This window comes from Psammomys obesus, unplaced genomic scaffold (genome assembly GCF_907164565.1).
Source record: "Psammomys obesus unplaced genomic scaffold, mPsaObe1.curated_primary_1811, whole genome shotgun sequence".
Taxonomy (NCBI): domain Eukaryota; kingdom Metazoa; phylum Chordata; class Mammalia; order Rodentia; family Muridae; genus Psammomys; species Psammomys obesus.
The window spans coordinates 13102158-13127675 of NW_026585698.1; the positions used below are offsets into that span (position 1 = coordinate 13102158).

Here is a 25518-nt window from a genome sequence, read left to right on the forward strand (position 1 = left end):
AAAATACTCCTTAGAATAATAGGAAGAGAATCTATTCTCTTTTTGTGGGACATATTTAAATGTTCTTTCATATTACCTTCTTAAAAGCTTATCATATCCATTTGTTAAATTACTCACCACTCCCCAGCATGGAAAGAGCTTAAAAACCATTTGTGGCACAACATGCTTGTAACCCCGGCCTTTTTGAGGCTGAGGTAGAAGGTTTCCTCAGAGTTCACAGCTAGCCTGGCTTTTTAAGTGATGCTGGGAATCTTCACTGTTCCTCATGCTTGCAAAGCAAGCATTCTACTCACTGAGCCACACCCCCAGCACCCCAAAATCTGGCTTTCAAATACTTTTCTATTTTTAACTACAAACACACACTTATTTATGTTAATAACATTACTTTATGAGAGCAAACGGCTTTAAATGCTACCGTTTTCACTCGCCTCTCTTTCTTAAACCTCTCGACCATTCTGATTGCACCAGAAGAACATAAGCCAGAGTCCTAAGAACACTTGGGCCCAATAAAGGACAAAGTTGCTTTTTCAATGCTTCATTTTAACTCTAACTGAATAGGAAGTATTTATCTTCCTATTACTCCCTATACCAGTTTCTCCCATCCTTCTTCCTTTCCTTCTTGTTCTGTTGATTTAGGGAATCTACAGAAAGTTTCCTTGTGCGGTTTCTCACGCATCTGGAGATATCTCAGCTCAACCTTGTCTGTGTCTTAAATATGGGGTGGCACTGAACATGACCTATAGCATTCTTAGTTTTCCCCAGGGAAGAAGTATATGGTTTTACATTTAGAGGCAAATGGCATAAGAATAAAACTGTGGGCTTGGACTAAGGTCATTAGACACGGGTCTGATGAATAGAATTGAAGGTGGAAGAGCATCCAAAGCGTTAGTATGTATTACAACAAGTCAGTGTGTGTTTAACAACCAGTACAAATTTCATATGATGTTCTCCAAAGCTATGTGGAAAGTGGGGATTAACTTGTTCCGAAGACTCTAATTTGAGTTTAGTTTTCTTCCCACCGAATCCCTCTGTTTTCGTGAAGCAAATAATGCATGTTTTCCCAGCTTCCCAGCTGGTAGTAATCACTAATGACACAATCTGAATGTGGAATACAAACCTTTTGCATTATTATGCAATTGTGTCATCTCCCTCATCCCCCCCCCCCACAAATATATGTATGTTTGCTGGGTGAGGGGACACAGATTTTACAATTTGCGGATTGTCATGCTATTGTTGCTATCTCTGGACAATACTCAGTAGCCATTAGGACAAGAAGAATAAAGCAGAGAGAAAGAAATCCTGTTCAGAAAGACCTTTGTGTGTGAATTGCTTAATGCCCAGAGGCCCGGCTCGGAGCACCTCTGCCACCAGCAGGCCATAAAGCTGGGTGGGAGCCCTATGTTTAAAGCGTTCGTTTCTACAGTGATGAGCAGTGTGTTCCAGTTGTGCGCTGCCTCCTTTTTTCGTCCGTCATCTCCAAAAGATCCAATGTACATCACCGAAGCTACCAGAACACCCACGATGTGGCACAAATCAATCCTGGTCCCTGAAGGTACAGTGACCTCTGCACTGATGACGTCAGTCGCACCCACCTCTGTTTGAAGAAGCCACAGGTCGATTCGGGGGTCATCTTCATTGAGGAGTGGATCTCAGAACTCCTTAAGCCAAGGACTGTTTTGCATTCTAATGTTAAGTCATAACGTAAAAGCACTAAACAACAGTACAAAAGAAGAACTGACACCAAAGTAGGGACAAGAAGACATGTTAGGATACGCAAGGAGGTTTTCTCAATGCATTACACAGCAGTTTGGTTTCCATTCACTAATGATTGTATGGGTAATAATTTCGTTTAGTAACAAATCCTGGAAGTTTCCTTAGTGTAGTGTCATCAGCTCTACAATTGCTCACCTTCTTATTTGACGGAAATGTTAAGTAAGAAGAATGGAGGGAAAGCTTGTTTGGGACACAAGGGCAGTGTGCTGGCCACGTGTGAACCCAATGTTTGTAACGAAAAATTCCACTGGCCTGAGGGTTCAGTGGGGGGGGTCCTTTCTTCCCTTACCTATCTGTGTCCTTCAGAAGTGGCACAGAAACAGCCCAGAAATAATAAAATAAAGTGCTAAAAGTTGTGGTGAAATTTTCCCTTTCACTGGTAGCTGATTTTTTTTTCTAAGCCCTTTTCTGAATGATAAGTGCAGCTTTAATCTATTAATGTATGTGAAAGAAATACTTGGGACTGGGCCATGGCAAAATGCACAGTCCCACTGGCTTGCCAGTGATCTGCATCTCTCACGGTTCCGGCCTCTGGAGTCTGAGGACAAGGCTCAGGCAGGTTCATTCTAGCAAAACTACATCCTCTCATACCTGGCACTGCTGTGCTGTGCCCTCACGTGGTGGTAGAAAGCCAGGGTTCTTCTAGGGCTCTTGCCTGTTTCTTTGGTTTTGGAGATTGCTCTTCCTGTACAGCCCAGGCTCCCTAGGGCGCTCTTATCTCTCTAGCAGTGCTGAGACGACAGGCCAGCCTCCTCATGGCCACTTGTGGCCTCTTTCTTAGGGAGGAAAATCTCACTGGTAGATAGTGTACCATTGACAAGGTACCAGTCCCCAAAGCCCCACAAATTGCTAGCTTTTGGGTTAGGATTTTTATACATGATTTTGGGTATATACTCATTCATAGGAAGCCAGACAGTTGATCTCCAATTGTGGAATAAGAAGTCATTGAAAAGACAAAAAGATGGGTAGGTTTTTTTATTTGGGTGACAAATTTCTTTTTATCTGTATCCTTGAATTATCATCAACTCAATTGTGTTCAACTTCAGTATTTTTAATTGTGTGCCAACACACTTATCTCTTTATTGTGTGTATAGCATTGAAGTAATTTACTGTAGTCATTTTCTGAAATGAACACCAGATTTGGAGAAAGACGATTAAGCAATAAAGGCTCTCCAGTTCGGTTTCTCATTCATGTTTTCCATGTTTAGAGATTTACTTATTTATTATGTGAATCGGTGTTTTGCCTGAATGTATGTCTGGGTATGTGAGGTGGCCAGATCACCTGGAACTGGAGTTACAGACAGTTGTGAGCTGCCATGTGGGTGCTGGGAATTGAACCTGGGTCCTTGGAAGAGCAGCCAGTGATCTCAAACACATAGCCATCTCTCTAGCCCTTCATTTATGTTTCCTAATGCTTGTCAGAGCAGTTTTGACTCTTTGTAAGAACCCTAGGGTAAAGAAAGACCATACCTATGGTAGGAAAAGTGTCGTTTCAGAGGACATCATAGCTAATTTTTCTTTAACTTTCAGGCTGAACAGGACAACGGCCACCCACTTCCTGCCTTTGCTAGTTTACATATTGAAATTCTGGATGAAAACAACCAGAGCCCATATTTTACAATGCCCAGCTATCAAGGATACATCCTTGAGTCTGCCCCTGTGGGAGCCACCATCTCCGAGAGCGTGAACTTAACCACACCTCTGAGAATTGTAGCCCTGGACAAAGACATAGAAGACGTAAGTTTCATAAATATTTCTACGATTATTTGTTGACATGATCTTCTATCTGTGTTTATACTAAGTTGTACAAAGTAGCACTGCACAGACTACTAAGCGGAGAGAAAGGAAACGAGGTCAGTGTGGCAGATCTTAGTGCTGTAGTTTAATTTCATATCAGAGGTACTTGCTTAAAGTGTGTTTAGTGTAATAGATGTTCTCCAACGTAGCCATACTGCACATGAAGGCCAATGAGCTATTCACTTGGTGCTTGCTGAATCACCAAGATGAGCGTTCGTGTTAATATAAATTGAAAACAGTTTTGATTTGTGGTGAAAAAACAAAAACAAAAACGATAGCATCACAAAGTTAATATAAAATCATAAACACAAGACTAAGGAGGGAGACGCTTTCTGGCAATTGTGAAGACCTTTGTTAGGATTCTGAGCACCCGCGAGCCAGTAAGTGAGCTCCAGACCAATGAAGAACCCTTAGCAGTACAGTGTGGTAGAAATACCAGATTTTGACCTCTGGCCTCTATGTGTGAATGTATACCCATACATGGGCGTGTGTTCATGTATACCACACATACACAGAGGCAGGTATGTTTGCATACACACGCATGCACACTCCACACATACATATGCCATACACGCACACACACACACACACACACACACACACACACAAGTAAAAACAACAAAAAGGTGAAAACAAAAAGATGTGAATCAATCATTTGAAAAGAGAACCATTTCTGAAAGCAGCCCAGAATGGCACCTTGGATCTCCTTCTGCTGTGATGGCACAGTATTAGAGAAGACACCTTGGGAGCCACTGACCCATGAGTTGCTTTGACTAGTGGCTGCTGAGGTTTCTATTCCTGCAGGTCACATCTGACTGACTTCTGGTCTTGTAGTATTGACCTTGTCAAAATGAGTGGAAGACTGTCCAGCTGGGCAAAATAAGCATGATTTATCCCATTGGCCAGAGAGATTTTACATGAAGACTAGACAGAAAATCCATGCCAGTCAACCCAGAGTCCTCTAGGAAGTTGTGGAGGAAGAGCAGCAGAGCGAGGAAGCTTGACATCCTTTTTTATAATAGCAGAAATGAATGTGGCACCTTTGTAGCCAAGGGGCTAATGTAATACTAGCAAGGAAAGCAAGCTCCCTGTGGAAGAGGGGAGTGGAGGGGAGTCCTGAGGAAGCATGAGGTCCCAGAGCTGTCCTGGTCCCCTTTGAATGCTTCATCCTTCTGCTTCTGCCTCTTAAACCATGGATAGCAAGCCTGTACCACAACACCTGGCTTTAACTTGTAGAAATTTTAATTGACAAACATAAACATCACATCTGGCTAAACGGATGGATTTAAGGGCATTCTAGCCCTTAAATTTTTCATTGCACAGAGGTTCATCACCGTAGTCAAACACATTCAGGTTTCTTTTGTCTGCTGAGACTGACAGCTCCTGTGCCCCTCCCCCACTCCTCTTCCTGCTATGTGTTCTCTTCCACTCTTGGCCTGTACACTTGCCTTTCTGATTCTTGTCTAATTTTTTGATCCTTCTTCTTTTATTTTTTTTCTACTTTTAACCTCGAATCATATTTTTAACAACAGTTCAGTCAAGTTCTTGCTATATGCTTGAAAACAGGGTGAATGTCCCACCTTTAAAATTCTCCTATTTTGAAAAAGGACATTGAGTGATCACTAAAAACTCAAGACATGACTGTGTGACACTTACTAAGGACTTTATGTTATTTTTTAATCAAACTTTTATATCGGAATATGAACCAGTTGAGTTTTTCATGCTAATAAACTTTGAGATCTTTGAGGTGGGTGTTGCTCTGTAGAGTAATGCCCAGTCTCATGCACTCAGCGGGTGGGACCTTATTATCTGCACATTTTCCATCTTCAATTTCTGAAACTTCCCACTTCCCTTGAGCAATCACTGGCACATCTCACATTTGCCGAGCTACATCTGACCTAAATGATTTTGCTTCACTTTGTATGACTTGAGGTGTTTCATTCTATTTTACATGAGCCATTTTGGTTAGCTCACAATGTCTGGTGTTTGGGATTTTCGTCTGGTGGTTCCTCATTCAAGAATTTTTTTCTTTTAGGGTCCAAGGTGAGGTGGATGTCCTTTTTTGGTGGATTTTTCTAATATAGTTCTTATTTTGTAATATCTGTCTATTTCCCTCACTGAGCTTAAATCCCTTTATGAAACCTCCCATACCATAATAACTTGTTTACTCTTCATACCACTTTCCCAACCCTTGGTAGGTTTTCATAACTCTCTAATTTACTAATAAACTCAGACATGGTTAAATGAATGAGGACATTAAGCTTGTGCTTCAGATATTCCAACAATACTGAATTCACTAACTTAGGTGTTCACTGGATTGCTTTTCAAGGGTCAGGCAGCTCTGATTCTTAGATAATCCTTTACCAGACTTACAGAAGCCACTTCCTCACAACTCATCGTTATGTTTAAATCTTCATTTATGGGAACACAAAATAAATCACGAAATAGATGTTAATATGTTTGAAGATGGATATTTGTCTGTCTGAATCACATGGGTTTTTTTTTCTTTCACTTTTTTAAGCAAAGAATTAGTTTTGCTAGGAATTTCTAAATATCTACATTAACTATATATGTTATACATAGTTTGCATATATAGTTTTTATAAAATGTGTGTGCACGCTTGCATGTGTGTGTATGTGCGTGCGTGTATGTGTGTGTGTGTGTGTGTGTGTGTGTGTGTGTGTGTGTGTGATTTTAACTTGCTATCTCAGTATTTATTACCCAGCAGGATATCACTCTGAGAGGGGCTATAATTAGTGAAAATAGCCAGCACAGGGCAGGGATCTAATAAGACTTACAGACATGAGTGACCTCAAACAGATGTTACCCATATAAACAGAGACTGGCCTCCAAGAAGAGAAGCCAAAGCTCACTAGAGCAACAGATTCCTTTGGGCTGCTTCAGGAAGAGTCAAGGCCAAGGGCACATGCTGATGGTCAAGCCAGCTGGCTCCATTCCTATAGATGGTAAATCTGGCTTCTTCCTTCTACCAGGAAAAAGTGAGACACGATTTTAAGAGCTAAAATCCAAGCTTGCTGAGATATAGTGCCGTTCATAGTACAGACCTGGAATTAAAAGGCATCCTGAGCATCATTGTAAGGCTGAAGAATTACTGAACAGAACATCCTTATATCAGCCTTTATTTTTCATAGATCAGCATGCACACATATATGAAACAGTTATGTATGTCATTTAACAATACTCTTGCCAATGTAGTTTTGAAATATATCCTCCTGCGTGAACATCAAAAAATACACAAGGTTTATAACAAACTGATACTACCAACTTTCCAGGGGCAAATCCAGCAAAAGCTGAACTGAATAATGTCTCTGTAAGAGCAAATGAGGTGATAGTGAACAAATATTATTCACTAGCTTTTTCGAAGATGGTGATTCACTAACAATTCAATGTGAGTGTTGGTGCTTAAGATACTCAGTCGATATACTTTCAGGGTATACGTACTTATAAGTAGATTCTTATAAAAATAGAATTCTCGTATATATAACGAATTTCTAAGAAAATGATTGTGTATCTTATGGACAATGTTGCTTCAGTGTGCTTCATCTTACTCCTTTCTTATTGTGTGTTATGTGCATTGGGTAGGTGTGACCTTTGTCCTTACCATGTTTATTTCATGTCTGATTCACATCTAGGTGCCACCTGGTGGAGTTCCTGTAGGTACCAGGGTTTTGATTTTGTGATTGCCAATTGCTGTGGATCATTTCTAGGTTTTTTTTTCTCTTTGCAAATAAAACTTTATTATTACTTACAATGTAAGTGATAATTCAGTCAAAGAAACAATCTGTTAAATGTTTTCTTTAAATATTAATGGATTCTTAGCCCCCCCCCCAGGTTGTAAATTTATAATGGCATCTCTTTTCTAAAAGGTTCTAAATTTGAGATGAAGAAGTACTAATCTAGGTATTTGAGGCCTCCACTGCTAATTAATTAAAACTGACAAGTTATATTAGATCGTGTCATTTTCTGTCATTCTTCGTCATGTGTGTATAAGCACAGAATATGCATACATGTGTATGGGCATATATATAGACATGTTTATGTGCACATATACAGAAATGCATAAAATCTTGCATGTCTGTGATAACATTTCGATTCATTTAGATGTCTGCTTTCAAATCTTTAAAACAGCCATATGAACACTGGTCTACACAATGAAGGTTTATTTGATGTTTTACTTTACATTCAAGTATAAACCTTTTTTGTATATACCTTTATTTTTGTGTTGATTTTTCCTGTTTTCGTGAGTGTATTGGAGTTTATTTTACCCTACCCCAAACAATTTACAACGCAATACACTAATAAATCATATTTTTTTGGTGTTTGCTGCATGGGTGTTTTAGGGTAAAATAAACTGTCTTGTGTGATAGAAAGAATATTATTCATCAATAAATTCTCTATGTTCAACAAACTGAAGTTCATTTTAAAGCCACATAGACATGAACTCTAAGGGCCATGTGAGAAAATAAGATCAGGGTATCACGTGTCTATTCATAAAATCTTCTGGCTATGTGGGAAAATATGTCCATTCACATCTTACTCTGTGAAGTATGAGTCTAGACTCTTGTGTGGTCTGAGGCATTGCAAACACACCAATATTTCCTGAGCTTGACTCTGTAACGATAGAAAAATTCATTAATTATACTTATAAAACCAAAACTGGGGTATCATTATGCAGACTGTCAAAGGAAGATCTGGACTTTATGAGAAAAGGAATATTCGATTTAATGTACAGATTGTTTCTTGCCAAAATTTTGGCATACTTAAAATGTTTTTGGTCAAGAAAGACGAATCTTGTAGCTGTAAAATTCTTAAGGCACTATGCTGTTTGTGTTGAAATGCATGCACTGAAATTTGATACTGAAATTACATGACATTTTTATTCAAGTCATCAAAAGCATAACATATTTTATAGTTTGGTATTAACCTTGAAATCTAGCTAAAATATTAATGGTAAAGTGAGAATTTGCTGAATATTTCTAACTCAGTCCTAAATGTTTGTTCTTGAAAGATCACTGAGGTATTCAGCAATAGCATTTCTTCATCTTTTATAAAGATATAAAGGGTTCCTGTTGTAAATAAACATAAATGTTGAGGGAAAGTCTATTTTAGTAAGAGATTAATCGCAGAACTGAGCAGCGTGAGCCGAAGTGTGTCCTGTGACATTTCAGGTCCATGCAAGGCAGGGAAAGCCAGCCCTAGAACACTGTCTTCATCTATAGTCAGTTTCTAGTACAAGACTCAGGACAGCGATGCTCTGAGACGATCAGAATCTCTTTAGTGTTACTGTCTACGGAGAGCTATGCACCCTGATTTCCAATGAGTAGCATTTGACATGGAAAATCGCTGTATCCTTATACAATCAGTCAGAGGAAATGCTGCCGTTTGTAATAAATCATATTTTACTACAGTCACACAGACAAGTTAATATGCACGGACGTCTTGTATTATCACAGTGCTGACATGAGAATATAGCAATGAATGTACCTCACAAATCTGCAGTTAGTGGAAGGGAATAAGTTGAAGGAAAATGTAGGCACAAAGAGAGAAGAGAGCAATGAAAGACGCGAAGCAAAAGGAAGGAGTACACATTTGTTAAGCTAGTATTATGTCAAAGGTCACACACCAGCATCGTAGGAACCTGAAGTCATGAGGAAACTGTGTCAGGCAGGAATATTGGTAACACACCTAGGCAACAGAAAATAATGTTAATTTTAAAGCACTGTAATTTGATAAAATTGAAAATAAACACTGAAAAATTGCAGACATTCACTTTTTGTGAAGCTAAACTCACTGTTTTTGATCACCTTTAAATTAACAACTGAATTTCATCAACATTGATACAGCTGAGAAAAGAAGAATTCTCAAGAATGTGGGCCAAGATATAGTTTTTCATGAATCACTTCTTTTTTTTTTTTTTAACCAGTCATCTTAGCCCAGATTTAGGGAGTGCCAATCACGGGACTCGAAATACTAAAACACCAGCTAGAAGACTGGTTTGAAAATAGCAGAATATAGGCTCATATTTTTATGGTTTCATGGACTTGATTATTCAAAAATCAGTACACACAGAAAGCCAGTCTCCATAGCATTCCTTCATTTTTCTGAGACGAAAATCGAACACCAACCTGAACCTCAAACCATGCTCACGGAAGAGCCCACAGACAAACCTGAACATACACCTTGTTGCTATTCACATGAACAGCATTCGTCTCAAAGATACTTGAAATCCACATAAATCACGGCACAGGGGAAAAGTCTACTGAAGAACGCTTGTTGCTCTTCAAAGTGTACGCACTCTTAGTTATGTTGACTCTCTACATAGAAAATTTAAAATGCAAGGTCTTATTCTCCCCAAACCAGCCCACTTGACAATCTCCTTCCCTGTGCTCTGCGATCAATACCTAATAAAAGCGTGAGAAAAAGTGTTCTCGAAAAACCTTTTACAGCCTACTGTGGTAATATTTTAAAGGGGTGACGTTCTGTAAACATACTTCCTCTCCCGTGTCACCCATTTTCATAAGTGGCCAGAGCACTGAACTTCCAAAATACACTTATTATCTCCAGCTGCCCTTACCGCCTTTCTGCCCCTTTTCCAAACAGCAGTGAATAATATCTTACCATTGAGAGGGGGTACAAAGGCTGTGAAGGATTTTCAATGCTATGTTAAGTATCTTAGCTCTAAATTTTAAAAATTATCAACTATAGTGTAATTTTTCCCTAGGCTCTTTGACAGGAACGAGTGCTTAAGTTTATAAATATTTTCTAGCAAATCATCTGAAATATTTTAATTAAAATATTGTTTTTCTTTGAAGAACTCTACAGTATTAAAATGAGACAGGAAAAAAAAAAGCAAGCCTAATATTTACGGGTAATGAATAATTCATCACCAATTTTTATTCCTGTTTTACATTAAAAGTGAGGGTAGCACAGAAGCATGCATATGTTCAGTTTATTACTAAAAATGAAATGGCTGTGAAATTTTACAGCTGAAATTCTAGGCTCCAATTTTCCGTTCCTCCTATTATTCCTAAGATCTTGGCGCCAATAAAGCATAGACAATTTGATATTAAGTGACCATCAAAAGTACATTCAATTATCTTGTTTCCTCGTCTTTCTTTCTGCTGTCTTTCCCTTTTCGCCTTAACTGTGCTAACACTTCCTTCAGTATTCTGTGGACCACGTCGTTGTATGGCTTTGGCTGCCTGTAAATTAATGCTACTTGGATACCTTTCTTGCTTTAGGAATTTTTGTATAATGGTGTGTATTTATAATAAATCTCAAAACTTAAGTTTCGGGCAACACACTGAAAGTTCACTGTGTGCTCACCGTTTTTAAATGATGCGTTTTCTTTCAAAGACGAAAGATCCGGAACTCCACCTTTTCCTCAATGACTATACCTCAGTCTTCACCGTCACACCCACTGGCATCACCCGCTACCTTACCCTGCTTCAACCCGTGGACAGAGAGGAGCAGCAAACATATACCTTTCTGGTAAAATATTTCCTATATGTTTTTACAGCCATAGGGGAAGCCGTCATTAAAGTGGATAAGGTCAATGGTTTGAGAGTAAAAGCATGCTATGTCAGGAAGAGGAGAAAAGGTCAACACATTCCTTTCTCCCTTTCACTCTTTATACATTTCGGCACCACGTTAATATTTACTCACTGGAGAAAAATATTTTCCAGTCTTTACGTTATGGGAGTGAATAAAGTAAAGTAAAGTAAAGTAAAGTAAAGTAAAGTAAAGTAAAGTAAAGTAAAGCCCGCCAAATGAAACATTCTTTATGACTTTTGTGGTATGGCTGGGGTTTCAGTTTCACTGCTGTCTGAGGCGGATGGTCCTCAGCTCGCAGTGATCCTCCCTCAAGAGAGCACCCGGTGATGGGTGATGTGTAGATGGTGCTCGTGGCTTACACCAGTGGACTCAGTGAGGTGGCTGGCCATCCCGCAGCGCACGCAGGAGCCCAGCACAGAGAGTGTCTGCACCGGAATGTCAGTAACATCAAGACAAAGGCCTCAGGTTCCGTTTCCAGGAGGAACAAGGAAGGTCATGAGAGTTGCGGTTTGCGGCTAGTTCTCATGAGAGCATATAAACGCTCCAAAAAACTTCTACGTACGTAGACTTAGCATCATGGAGCTGAAAGCAAGTTCAGTCCTACCGAATTCCCAAACAAAGCAATAAACAAAGGGAAAAGTGGACGACTCAAGGGCATACGTATGGGTCTTCCTTAGGAGGTTATCCCGGAAGAGCCCACAGAGCGGGTGACTGCAGCTTCTATGATGCCGCATATGACAATTACTACCTAGCTGGGCAGTAGATTTTAGGAGTCATTCGGGCAGGATGGCCAACGGATGCCTGGTCGGTCCTTTTAAATTGTTAATAAGGCAACTAAGATACCGTGAGTAATGAATGCTGATGAATCAGTCACGTAATTATTTTGCATATTAATAGGAAGAACTGCCTCTCTAGGACCTTCAGCTTCCTAACTAACATATGAATGCCGATTGTGAAAGCTTGTCTTATACGCAGATTATATAGTCATGAAGGAACTTTCACTTATACATTATGGATTAAACTGTAACTGGGACTGGGGATAGAGCTCAGTTGGTGGAGGACTTGGCCCAGCATGCATAAGGTTTTAGGTTCAATCCCCATCACTGCATGAGCCAGTGTGGTGGTGCATGCCTGTAATCCCAGTACTAAGGAGATGGAAGTAGGAGTTTGAGAAGATCAAATTCAAGTCACGCTCAAGTACATAACTAGTTTGAGGTCTGCCAGAACCATGGAAGTCCTGTCTCAAAGACAACAAAAACGCAGTTAATGTTTAAGTGTCAACAGTATCATTGGCCCTAAGCTTCTAAAACCTTTTCATATCTCATGATTTTAAAAAATTTTGTAACTGTATGTGGAATCTTAAGTAATTGCTTCTTAGCACATTCAAACATTTGGGATATTTGTTATTCATGTCTTACTATTTCATTTTAGCAACAACAAAGCTGAGCACACTCTTAAAACACATTAAAAATGCATTTGTTTGTAAAGGTAATGTGCTTGCTCTTGTGTTTGTGTGACTTCTCTCCCGTGTCCTGTTCCCCCACAGATAACAGCATTTGATGGTGTGCAAGAAAGCAAACCAGTGGTGGTCAATATCCGGGTGATGGATGCAAATGATAACACGCCAACCTTTCCCGAGATCTCCTATGATGTCTTTGTGTACACAGACATGAGTCCTGGGGACAGTGTCATTCAGGTAAGCCCACTGGATGGGAACTGTGTTTCCAGGGCAGCCTACACGAGCCTCCCTAAGAAATAAAAATGGACGTCAGACACACAGATGCCACAGCTTTGGAAACTTCTAAATTGATGTCAAGTGCTTCACATCCAAATAGATACATTGGGCTGGTAAGATTGCTCAGTGGGTACTACTTTGGAAGTAGCTACTACATGCCCACAACTGTTTGATCGGCTGATACTTGCCTTTTAAAATTTAGTATACTGAATACAATTCACTAGTGTTTCAGCACATAATTTAAATATTCAAATTACCTATCCCTGTTGTGGAAATGGACTGTGTTTTTTGTTAACAAACATAAAAGATTGCATTGACAAATTGTTGGGTTAACAATTGTATACCTGTGTAAAATCAAATCATTACAGCAGAGAAATGTTAAATTGGATAGTAAATGGTTCTTTTGAAAACATTTAAATCAAACAAAATTTTGTTCTTGATGTGTTTTATTTTTCATATTTATATGCTTACATTTAAATAATTGCAGAGCATTGCAAACTCCTTTAGTCTTCTGACTAATTGGAATAGAAATCATAATGACTTGATAATATCAGTCTAAGAGGATTTTTAAGACTCTAAAGAAGAGTTGATTCTGGTATTTTCTAAGCCAACTGTTCAACATTTTTTCCAGGGGGCTCATTGGGAAGATAGCTAGGCTTTACTTTAGAGTTCCTGGATGTGCATCTCATTGGGCAAAACATAGGTAATTAGCACTGGAAACTCAGTGTGCTGGGTTCCAACGTGCAGCCGCGAAGAGACCATTGACCAAGACCTTCCCCAACCCTGAGGGTTTGGCCTGGTCAGATGGAGTCACTTTGAGGCCAGGAAGGCCATGGTTCTGTATACTCATTACAGCATCTGGAAACAAATTATTGTAAATTATTCACATACGCCGAATAATGACAAAACAAGTAGTGTTAAATGTTAGCGCATCATTTGTCATGAGGGAAAGAGGTCAGGGTGTTTTCAAAACTGGCGAACGCCTCACCTGTGGTAGTCTTCATGGTGTGTCCTTGGCCCTCATTTAACTTCATTTCTGGCCTCCATTGCCAATTTTCCCATTTTCATTCCCGAAACACCCGTGAATGTTCACAGACAAACAGATACCTGTGCATGTACGCATACACACACACACACACACACACACACACATACACACACACACACACACACACGTACTCACTCTACATATACCTTACCTTCTATTTAATGGTCAGACCCCTTACAAACATCTGAAGCTTTCTAGTTCTCCTCACCCGAGATCCAAACCTTCAGAGTTCATGACCCCTTTCTCTATATTTGCTGCTGCAATGCCAGCTTGTGTCAAGAACATTTTCTGTGCAAGCAATGCATATTCTGATGAACTGTCATTATGCGCTTGCACCATTCAGTGTGAACAGGAAGCCACACATTCCTTCTTCTATTCAATCTGGAGTCTCCTGAAAAGGAACAGGGCAATCGAGTGTGAGAATGCTTCTACATATTCTCTGCTATATGAGTGATCAGAACGGAAAGGCTTTGCACCAATCCCGGAAATGTTTTTCACATACTTGTGTGGGACCTCTACTACAGCGGGATTAGCTCTGCCTCATTTGTTTCAAGAACAGACCTGTAATTAGCCCCTTGGCATATCCATGGTACCTGCGTGTAGTAGCTGATTAACAGAGTAGGCACTGAGTATGTGTATCTGAGACAAAAGCAAAGATGACAGAAATCAGCATCTGTGAATGGAGATGCAGGATGGAGACAAGCATCCTTTATTTCTAGTCCGTGGACCAGGCCCATCTTTCTTTACAGAGGCGTCTTTCAAAGATAGCAGGTAAGGGAATGACAGTTATTTTCGTGTTTTTATTTAATTAGACCTGATTCTCATCTCGATAATGGTGTAATTAGGAATAAAAGTGAGTTTTTATAGAAAGTCAGCCAGCTGGGAATGGGAAAGTTTAACTAAGAAAACGATAGTAATTATATGGTGAAGCATAGCTCAAAAATGTTTGCCCTCAGGGATCAAGAGCTTATTTCCGGCATTTGAGGTCTACAAAAGCTAATTTCCCTTATGTATCTGTTTCTAAAACAGATCTTGCTTTGCATTTAAAGATTTATATTGTGTGTGTTTCCCCGAACCATGTAGATTATGAAGACAGACTGTTGTTTGTGTCTATATGCCTTCGAGTTTTTCTTTTTCGATTATTTAAGGGCCAGGAATTTGGGGTTCATAATTAGTATTACTAATGTTGTTCTCGGTGTGTGCTGAAAGAACTGTGTGACTGTAAATCATCCAGCAAGAGACTAGAGATAAAAAATGAAATTGATTTCCCACAAAAAGAAAACTGGAAAACAGAGCAAAGAGATTCAGACCTGCAGCCTGCAAACACCATGTGAGGTTCTTCATGACTCTTTTCTGCACGCCTTCCCCCAAGACATCGCTGACCTGACAGAGAACAGTTTGTTGGCTTGTTGCTTAATAACCGGATGTCAAGTGAGTGAAGGTCTTGGAAATAAAAGGTGACCACAAGCACGCTCCCAAACAGTCAGTCATTCTAACAAGTTCAGTTATCGTAATGTCAGTGTCCATGTGGCTCAGACTGTTGTGGGAGCCCAGGTCCATCTCTGAGTACAACGTCTTTCTATTAGGTGGTAGCTATGCTCGCCTATGCTTTCAGTTACAAAATACACCTGTGGTTGCATGTGTCTGCCTTAATCTTGATTGTTGTCAACAGACCAGAACGAATCTTGCATGAATGAGTAAAGAGCCAGACTTCAGGGAGTATTATCTTAAAGTAACTCTTTAGCCTTCTGTATCTAGACTAGACTCTAGACATTATGCTCAGATAGAATTCTTTTGGTCTTTAGTTTAGGCTAGCCATGAACTCACAGAACAGCAGACTGGGCCATTGAATTCCTGATCCTCACGGCTGCACGTGCCAAATGATGGGATTCCAGGCAGGCACCACCATGTTGAGTTTGTGTGGTGCTGAAAGGCAAGCAATGGGCATGCTAGGCAAGCGGTCTATGAGCTAAGCTGTGTCTCCGGCTCTTCACTCTGCGGCCTCATTCTCTTCGTTCACCCCGTTGATGGATGTGTCCATCAACACGCATTTCTACACAGCCATAGTGCGTGGCCCGTCAGCTCCCGGTCTGCCTTCATCTCTGATCTGTATGACCTAGAACTAACTTGTGTCACACTGCTACAGTCACATGGGACCACGTGTCTCACCAGTCTACCATTAAATGTCACACCCGAAAGCATTTCTTTCAAGTCCTCAATCTCTGTGACACCTGAGAGGGAGCAGGTAGACCAGAGGTCTTCCTGGATGATCTAGAACTTTGTGTCTAGCACTCAGAAAGGCAGGTACAAATATGTGCCCTTGAGATGTGGTGAGCACAGGTGCAAAAATGCCAGGTCTACTTGAAGAGAGGGCCAAAATGGTAGAAGCTTGAAATAGTCACTCTCCTTTTACAACATCAAATAGATGTTGCCTCGTCCTGCCAACACTGTTGTTGTGGTTTTTCACGTTTGGCTCTTGCGTGGCAGCCTTTCTGTTAAAGAGTTTCTCCCTGCTGCCTCCTTTCACTCGGCACCTGCTTTGTGACAAAAGCCATTCTGCATGCTGCAGAGAGCAGCTCCTGGTCCAAGTTAAGCCAGCAGTATGTGCATCAGCTGTTCCGCCAATTAGTCAGGAAGAACTGTCCTGGGTAGAAAAGAAGTTTAGACTTGGTTTCGTAAATCTGAGGTTTCCTCAAAAACCAGGAAGGGATCCTGGTACAGGCGGGCTCCTGGTGCTTCTGAGAGGGGTTTCACGAAAGCTGGGTCAACAACTCCTTATTTAATATAATAAGAGTGGAAGCTGAATGAGAGAGAATTAAAGAGCACCAGAGGACTTCAGGCCCCTGTCTTCTGTCTCAGAGCCCAACTTTTGCGAAGCAGTGAAACTCTAATAAATGTTTTTGAAATCGCCAGAGATGACTTAAGAGACGCCCCACGATGTAATGTCTGCTCAGAGTCTCATTCCTTGTTCCTCTTCCTGACATTCCCTGAGACGTGAACGTCATATACTATTAACACTTAGGCTTCTAACACATGACAGTTCTACAATGGCGAGTTACACATGGTTAAATGCGTACTCTACATTGAGAGGCCCGCCATTATCGAATGGTTCAGGCACAGACGGCAGCCTGGTAAACTTTTGAGCACCAAAGACTCGACTTGTCTGACCAGCAGAAATGTTGTTGGGGCCAGAGAACTCCAACTTTGTGCTTCCTCGTGGCAGACCCAAGGGCCAGGTTCATTCAGCTTCAGGAAAGGTTGCAGCATGAGAAACCCCACGTATTACGGCAATAGGACCTCTAGTCGTCACCTTTCTGTTCTTCTAAGATCTAGGAAGACGGGACATGTTACCTGAGGTGTTTCATATTTTTTCCATCGCCACATAATTATGTGTGTGCTGTCTGGAGCATGAAAACAGACGGCAAAACAGTGGCAGCCTGCAGTGCATCTTGGGCCGAAAACAGCTGGAATTTCCCGCAATAAACACGCTATCGACCCCAGGCAGCTTTCTTTTAGTTTTCTAATATTTACTTTTCACTAGAAAGATCTTTCTGTCTTCTACGAGTTACAGCTTTTCTTAGTGTCAGCAGAACCCCTCAGCATGTCTGTTTCCCAAACCCAGCATAACTTCTTCTCCCGGTGCGTCTGTCTCTGGGAATAATGAGCTGCATAAGTTATATAAAAAGAATATTATTATTATTATTATTATTATTATTTTTATTATTATTATTATAGCAGAGGCAGATATGCTTCAGACCTTTAGCACAACACTCTTCGATGAATTATCATACAATATTATTTTTCTCACCTCTTCCATAAAATTACTTTTAAAGTATTTTCTCGGGTGATTCTAGTTTCATCTGGTTGGTTGGAGTAACCCAGACACCCTCCTGCTTGTGTAATTTTATGATCTAGAGAGCTGGAGAGTCAACCCTCTTGTACCAGCCATTTGAGTCTGAGGAGGAACCTCAGTGTGGATCCAAGCCACAGCAGAGGTGCCGGCACCAATGATCACATCCCAGGGCAAAACTCCTATGAGTGGTGGGAATGGTGGTTTCTCCTTCAAGCTATTAGGAAAGAAACGTCAGCCTTCCATCATCAAATAGTCGTGGAACTGTAAACTTGCTTCTTGCTGCTCTTTCATTAGGTAGACCCAGCTCTCATCTCCCCCTAGCTTGCTGAGAATGTATCACGAACTGGATACTGAGTTATGTTAACTGATAGGCTTGTATTTATTGAAATTATCATATTCCATGAGTTCTCATTCACAACATTCATTCTGTACATTGTTAGAATATCTTCTTATATATTTTATTTTTAGGTTATTTTTCCAGGGTAGTTGGTTAAAGAGAAGTGCTGATTTTCATCCCTCCAACAACTTTAAGTATGTTTTTCCTCTGGACTTTATTGTTTATGAAAAGTACTCAGTCACACAGCTTATGTTACTATTATTGTAAATTGAATTTTAATTCTTCTTGCTTTTAAAATATTTTCTTCATTTTCCACAACCTACAAATTATAGATCCATCTGAGTTTTTATACTGTTTGGGAATACTTAAACAAGTTTAAGTGTCAAAAATATGAATATTCAAAACTATTCATAATGGTTTCCTGATCTCACTTCATAAAACTCCTCTGATACTCTATTGCACTGATTCATGGGCCTTGTCTCTGGCCAAGCTTTAGTGAGAATCCTGTGTCAGAGAGACATCCCATCTTGGAAATCTTATGGAGTTCTTGTCACCTGGTCAAGAATTCCCTAGCTTTGATGTCTCCTGTTAACAAATTTCCAGCTTTTTCCTTTTTACTTCTGCTCTTCAACTCTAAAATCCTGCTTTTTATTTTTGAAAATTTTCATTATTATTATTATTTATAATTTATTCACTTTGTATCCATCTGTAACCCCTCCCTCATCTCCTTCCAGTCCCACCTTCCCTTCTTCTACCTCCCCCATGTCTCTTCCCTCGTCCATTAATAGGAGAGGTCTTCCTCCCCTACTATGTGACCCTAGCCTATCAGGTGTCTCAGGACTGTCTGGATCCTCTTTCTTGATGTCTCCTGGAGCAAAGTTTAGCTGAGCTGGCCTTCCCTTATCAATTGTAACACTTTCTACTACTATCCCAAGAATTCTGAGTAAAGAGTTACATGTCATTCTAACACGTGGCATAGTTTTTTGTTTTCCTCAATAATAGTTTTGTTTTCCTCTGATTTATTATTTGTTCAGTTATATGTTTAAACTGAACATTTTAGTCATCCTAAAGTTTTAGTTTTGACCCTCAGGACTTCATAAACCATTCTTACAAAGTTTCTGCTTCTGTTTTACTTCAGATCAGTCTTTTGAAAAGGGTTTTATCTGATATTGCAGACCACCACTGTCTCTAACAGGCTTCTCTTTGCTATAAAAGATTAATTTTGTTTGGGAGGTATCAATCAAGGCAGATGTAAAGGAAGGAACAGAATTCTGAAGATGGAAAGTCCTCTGAAGGGAAAGAGTACAGAATACTACTGTATTTCTGTTTCGGTGTGGAAGTGAGATATATATATTTTTTTTTACTGACACCATCAGAATGGATATTTTCATGTGTCAAGTATATGTGAAATAGATTTTTGAGGGAAAATTCTGCATTTTGAGATAACTACAATCTAGTATATCAATTTTATGACTCAAATTTTATATTAGGCAGTAATGTATGCCTAACAAAACTATACAATAATAGAGTCTTGGCATACAGACTCTTGCTCTGCTTAATTAAAGTAAACAAAGAAACTGCTGTCTGAGAAAATTAGAACATCACAAATTCCTTAATGTGAAAACAAATTCCATGACCTACAATATCATTTCTCAGAAGTTCTTTTCCTTGTTTCCTCACAAACAGACCAAACAAGAAAACAATGGATAAAACAGAGAAATCTCTTTTATTAAAATGCAAAACGGAAGATGATAGTCTCAGCATGACTTGGCTTGGAGCAGGCTGAAACACAATACAATCTTTCTTTCTGCCTTTGTCCTTTCTGTTCTATTGTTTGATTCAAATTTGTCTCCTGTTAAGATCCAAATAAATAACACTCAGAGGGAATCTAAAATTCTGATAAAGGCAGAAGAAGCCTCCTCAGTGAAAACTGTACTATATATTTATTAGATTTTCTTACAGTCTGTTCCTACTAGTAAAGAGTTCCTAGAACAAAACAACTTTATCATTAACAATAAACATTTGTGCTACATAATTCGGAAAATACTTACTTATCACACCAGGCAACTATAATAAAATACTCATGTACATAGAAAATAAGTTTCCACTCTTTGTTGTTAGTTTACTATTGATGATTTAGTCAAAACTTTCCATCTCCACATCCACTCTGTTGACTAAATCAGCCACAAATTTTCGGTTCATATTTTACAGTACACAGGAGTTCGTCCATAGTTTCATCATCAAAAATAAGTCCTATGGGGACTTGGCAGATCAGTCAGCATTTAGTAAGTGTGCTTTCTGCTCTTACAGAAGAGACAGTTACCAGCACTTAAATGGCAACTTAGGAGCCCAATTCCCACCAGGTATTTGAAACCCCCTACTGGCCTCCAAAGGCACCAGGCATGCATGTGGCACTCATATATATGTGAAAGTAAACACTAAGAAGATAATAATAAATTAAAAACCTTATTTAAAATGACTGTACCTGTCAGCCAGGAATGGCACCTGCCCTGCGTTCAAGCGAGAGCACCCGAGTTCAATCTATGGTACCCATATGGTGAAAGAAGAGGCCCAAATCCTAAAGGTTGTCCTCTGACCTCCAAGAGCGTGCACAGCGTGTACACACACACACACACACACACACACACACACACACACACTCAGATATACACACAAATAATTAAATAAATATAAAATTAAAAATTAAACATTAGAATCGTTCCCTTCCATTGTTTGTCTCTTACAACCATATTTCCTAACTAAAAGCATGTCATTGTAGCCAGCTTTCCCAGCTCTAAATCCCAAAAACAAAAACAACACTAAACAACCACGATGGAGGAAGCAGTGGAGACTCCTTTACATGTTTCACATGTCACATGAGGCATTTGTGTGTTACACATGTCATATGAGTCAACCCTTTCCCCTTTTACCTCTGGCGCAGAGGCTTTCAAAGACTTACCAGAACACAAGGCCCCTCTACTCTTGTCCATCATCCATTTCCTCTTGTGGTGTCTTCATCTTCCGGGTGCTGTCTGAGGACAAGCTGTGACCTAAGCAACTCTGTATCTGCCCCGCCACCTGTTAGCAGTTTATTGTGCTTATGTTAAAATTCAGCTATTAAAAATGTCAGCATGCATGTGTTTGTTTCCTTTTGCAATGATTGGCATGTTCAGTTATTTATGTTGCCCTGGTTCTTTCCCATGACATATATAATTTTAATCTTACGTACACCAAATTATGCATAGGGATAAAGTTCAGTTCAGAAGACAGCTTTGTCTGATTTCTGCCACACCTCAAACCAGTTCGGACCAAACTGGCTTTTCTGGTCTGCTCTCGGGGCCTGAAGAGAGTACAGTTGAGGCAGGGATCTGAAGTTGCTCGGGGCTTGTTTGGAGAGGCATGTGAATGCTTAGGACTTGGAGGTGAGGGAGCAAGGGCGTCAAACACATAATTGAAGGAAGAGGGTATGCCCGGCAGGAACCAGGAAGAAGAGTTCCATGTTGCCAAATCTTCCCTCACGTTAGGGTGGCCCACAACCAGTCACAAAACCCTTTTGATCACCTCCCCCTGAGGGGGGAGCAGCCTTACCAGGCCACGGAAGATGACAATGCAGCCACTCCTGATGTGATCTGATAGACTAGGATCAGAAGGAAGGAGAAGAGGACCTCCCCTATCATCGGATTTGGGGAGGGGCATGCGTGAAGACAGGGGAGGGAAGGTGGGATTGGGAGGGGAAGAGGGAGGGGTTTAAGAGGGATGCAAAGCGAATAAAGTGTAATTAATAAAAATTGAAAGAAAGAAAAAAACCCTTTCATATGAAATATAGGATTATTATTCATAAAGTGACATACATTCAGATTCAATTAGCTTTTTTTAAGGTAGAGTTTCGATTCATCTATCAAGACATCTCAGTACCAAATTCATTCCTTAGGCATTAACTGAACAGGAGGCCATCAATATCAATGGCACTTCTCTTTACTTCTTGGACCTGCCTTCTCTGTGCGGAAGTTCATCTCAGCTCGGGGTAGACAGGACCAGCAGAAATGTCCACAGCTCCATCGCTTAACATTGCTGCAGTGGCGTCTAGGAGCTGAGCGCCAGCAGCACACACATGTGCATTGGGAAGCGATAATCTACTCAGTGAGAAACAGGGTCTTTCTCTGGAGCCAACCGGGGATGCCCAGGAAGGTGTTGATCAAAAATCAACTCAGGCTGAGAACCTCTGGAATGCATACATTTTAAGACTACCAGGAGGGAATTGTTAGAGGGTATGGTTAAACTTCATGGAAAGAACTTTAATACAATACAGAAAATAAATAAAAAGCTCAGTATTCATCATCCAGCTATTAAAATATGTAAAGCATTTAAAAAAAAACAGGTTTAATTTTCATCACCCATGTTAGACTACCTTCTTCCTATAGTTAGCCATTTCCCTCGTCTACTTTTAACTCATGGGGCATAACTCCATCCCATAGTAGAAATAGGTTTCGTATAATCTCACCTAATGACTTTGGACACAGACGGCTATATTGTGATGGCACTGAGCAGTTGAGCTGTCAAGGTGTCATCTGTCATTCTATCCAGCCCTACAATGCAGTCTAAAGCTGAGCCATCTACCACAAACCTTCACTGGGAATTTAAAAGAAGTATATGGAGTTCTCAGTTTTGAGTGGGAAAATGTTAATATTGATTGGGTACTCCAAGGGGTGGTATCTGCCCAATTTGTTTGCCCATGTGCAAAAAGGATGTTAGCTCTTAATTATTTATCTTACGGCTCAAAGCTGAGAGACTGAGAAAACCAAGATTGTTTAAAAGTGTTTATGTCTCTTAGGCGCACACTCTTCAATTTCATTCATTCGTTAAGCTTTCCGCAAGCTGATAGTTTCTGGGTCAGTTGCAGGGTTGACAGAGGGGGTTATCTCATCTGTGGATTTAGGTGTGGTCTTCACCGCTTGTGTTCTGTAGCATTGTTTGGTATTTATAGCACCTCCCACATGGGTGCTTTCCTGGACTTAATTATCATCTGTCTCTGCCTCCCTTCAAATCTCATTTATAAAAATGTTAACTAAGACCATCCATAATACCTGGGTCCCCAAAGCTCACTCCCCAGCTCCTCTCCTTAAATGGATGTGCTGTCATTTATCATTAAATCTCTTTAGCCAATTTAATTCCCAAGAAAAATGTTAATCTTGAATTCATTTTGAGCTAAGTTTTAATTAAGGTATCCTAAGACATTTGGTGTGATTTACTGTAATCAAAACTGATACCTCCTCTTCGGCCCCCGCCCTCTAATGTTCTAATTTTATCCTCACACCAAAGATCGTGGCTCTGTATGCCAGGACTAGTTCCCCCCCAATACACACTGTCCATCTGACTGTTCCTGCAAATAGCTGCCGTCTCCTTTTCCTTTAGATCCATGGCTGTCATATGCCTGCATAAGTCCCCAACTCATTTCAGGAAATGTCTTTCCCTGTGGCAGCCACATCTGTCTGCCAGAAATACCAACCTCTGGATGTGCCATTTTAATGCCAGTCTCTAGATTTCCTTTTGTCTTCTCTATCTTAGTTGCTGTTATTTCTGTGTCCACCAACACTCCACGTGCCATGAATAATTAAAAATATAATTAGAGGGCCAGGAGGATGGATGGATCAAGTCGGTAAAGGCACTTTCTGCCCAGCCTGGCAGCCTGTATTTTAGCCTAGAACCCTTATGATAGAAAGAGAAAACCAGCTCCTGAAACTTGCTCTCTAACCTACACACACATACTTCAATTAATGCACACCACACATACATACGCTCATGCACATGCGTACACACTCCACCGTTATAAAATAGAATCAGAGTTAGAACATGTGCCACACGCCTCCTCAGTCATGGATGGTGTGGGAGGAACTAGTTTGCATCTTTGGCGACGTTAAACATGAGCCACGTGTTAACCGCCTCGCCGGATCCTGCACTTGAAGTTTCAAGGTAAAATTTCGACAGTCAAATTTCCTCAAACAACGTCGCTGAATCCCCAGAGCACTCTTAGCTTTGGAAACCTGGAACTTGAGGATGATGGGTGGTAGCATAGCACAAGGAGAAGTGACCGAAGAAGAGCCACACGGGCTAACTGGTTAAAGGGACATGCCCTCCGTCCTTTAGAGACAATGTATCCTCTCTGGGTAAAGTGAGGCCATGTTCTTACTCCCTCCCTCCACATACTACCCTCCGAACAATGAAAACAGGATTCCCTGAAAGCTTGTTAGTAGCATCTCCCACCAGGATCATTCCTCCCATTCTTAGTAATTATATATATTTATATATCTAGTATATATTTTGTATATATATTGTATATATTATATAGTATATATCAAGAAGTGGAAGAACCTCATTCACCACAGCAAATCACTATCACTTTAACACGACTTTTTGGAATTAATAATGGTCGTTCTCCTCTCACAGGCGGTAAACGCCCATTCACTGCAAGTGACTTTGAATGTGTGTGTGTGTGTCAGGTCTACAGGCGCTTACTTCTCCTCTGTCGTCTCATCGCCTCTGAAAACAATTCTCTTTCCTTAGAAGAAAACGGTTTTCGTAGTGTGGGCTTTATCAGTCCATCATAAGCCAGTGGGAAGAGGTTAGGAGGCGGGAGGACACTGCAGATGGGGAAACGAGCCAGCAGAAGCTCGGCGGCAATGAAGCAGACTTTGCCCTTTCATTTCGTCCTGGTCTCAGACAACAGTGGTGCATGGTCATGTGTAAAGAATGGGAGGGAAGATGAAGAGTGGATCCTGCATCGAAACATTGGCTTTTATATTAAGCCCCCCCCCCCCCCCGCTTTTATTACATCAGAATAAAGGTAGTCTTCAATACTGAAAAACTGTTCGGAACATGCTCACAAGGGACCAAATGATAATATCGGTTCCTGCAGCGATCTGGTGTCACAACAAAGCACAGAAGCAGGGGACATACTTGCACCACAAATGCCATGGGCAGAGGCTTTGAAATCGGCTCCCCGTGGTTTAGGGGGAACCGCGCAGCACAGTGGTGAGAGGCTGGATCCTAACCAGACTGGTGTTGTGGCTTTTCCCATTCCAGCTGACAGCAGTCGACGCCGATGAAGGCTCCAATGGGGAGATCTCCTACGAAATCCTGGCGGGAGCCCAGGGGGACTTCGTGATCAACAGGACGACGGGGCTGGTGAGCATTGCTCCCGGAGTGGAGCTGATCGTGGGACGGACCTACGCGCTGACAGTACAGGCCTCGGACAACGCCCCGCCTGCAGAGAGAAGGTGACTGCCGCCAGGCCGCGTAGCTCTCGTAGAGAGAAATTGCTATATTCCTATATTATCAATCCTAAGACAGGCTGCTAAAAAAAAAAAAAAAAAAAAAAAAAAAAAAAAAAAAAAAAAAAAAAA

General features: G+C 40.6%; 1 protein-coding gene across 1 annotated transcript in view; it reads left to right on the plus strand.

Annotated features, from left to right (window-relative positions):
• Window positions 1-25518, plus strand: part of Pcdh15 (protocadherin related 15) — an 844567-nt gene that overhangs the window by 559011 nt on the left and 260038 nt on the right. Inside the window, exons 12-15 of the mRNA XM_055598939.1 lie at window positions 3304-3510; window positions 10948-11082; window positions 12692-12841; window positions 25199-25392. Of these exons, the coding sequence (XP_055454914.1) occupies window positions 3304-3510; window positions 10948-11082; window positions 12692-12841; window positions 25199-25392 (686 nt within the window). The remainder of the gene's footprint in view (window positions 1-3303; window positions 3511-10947; window positions 11083-12691; window positions 12842-25198; window positions 25393-25518) is intronic.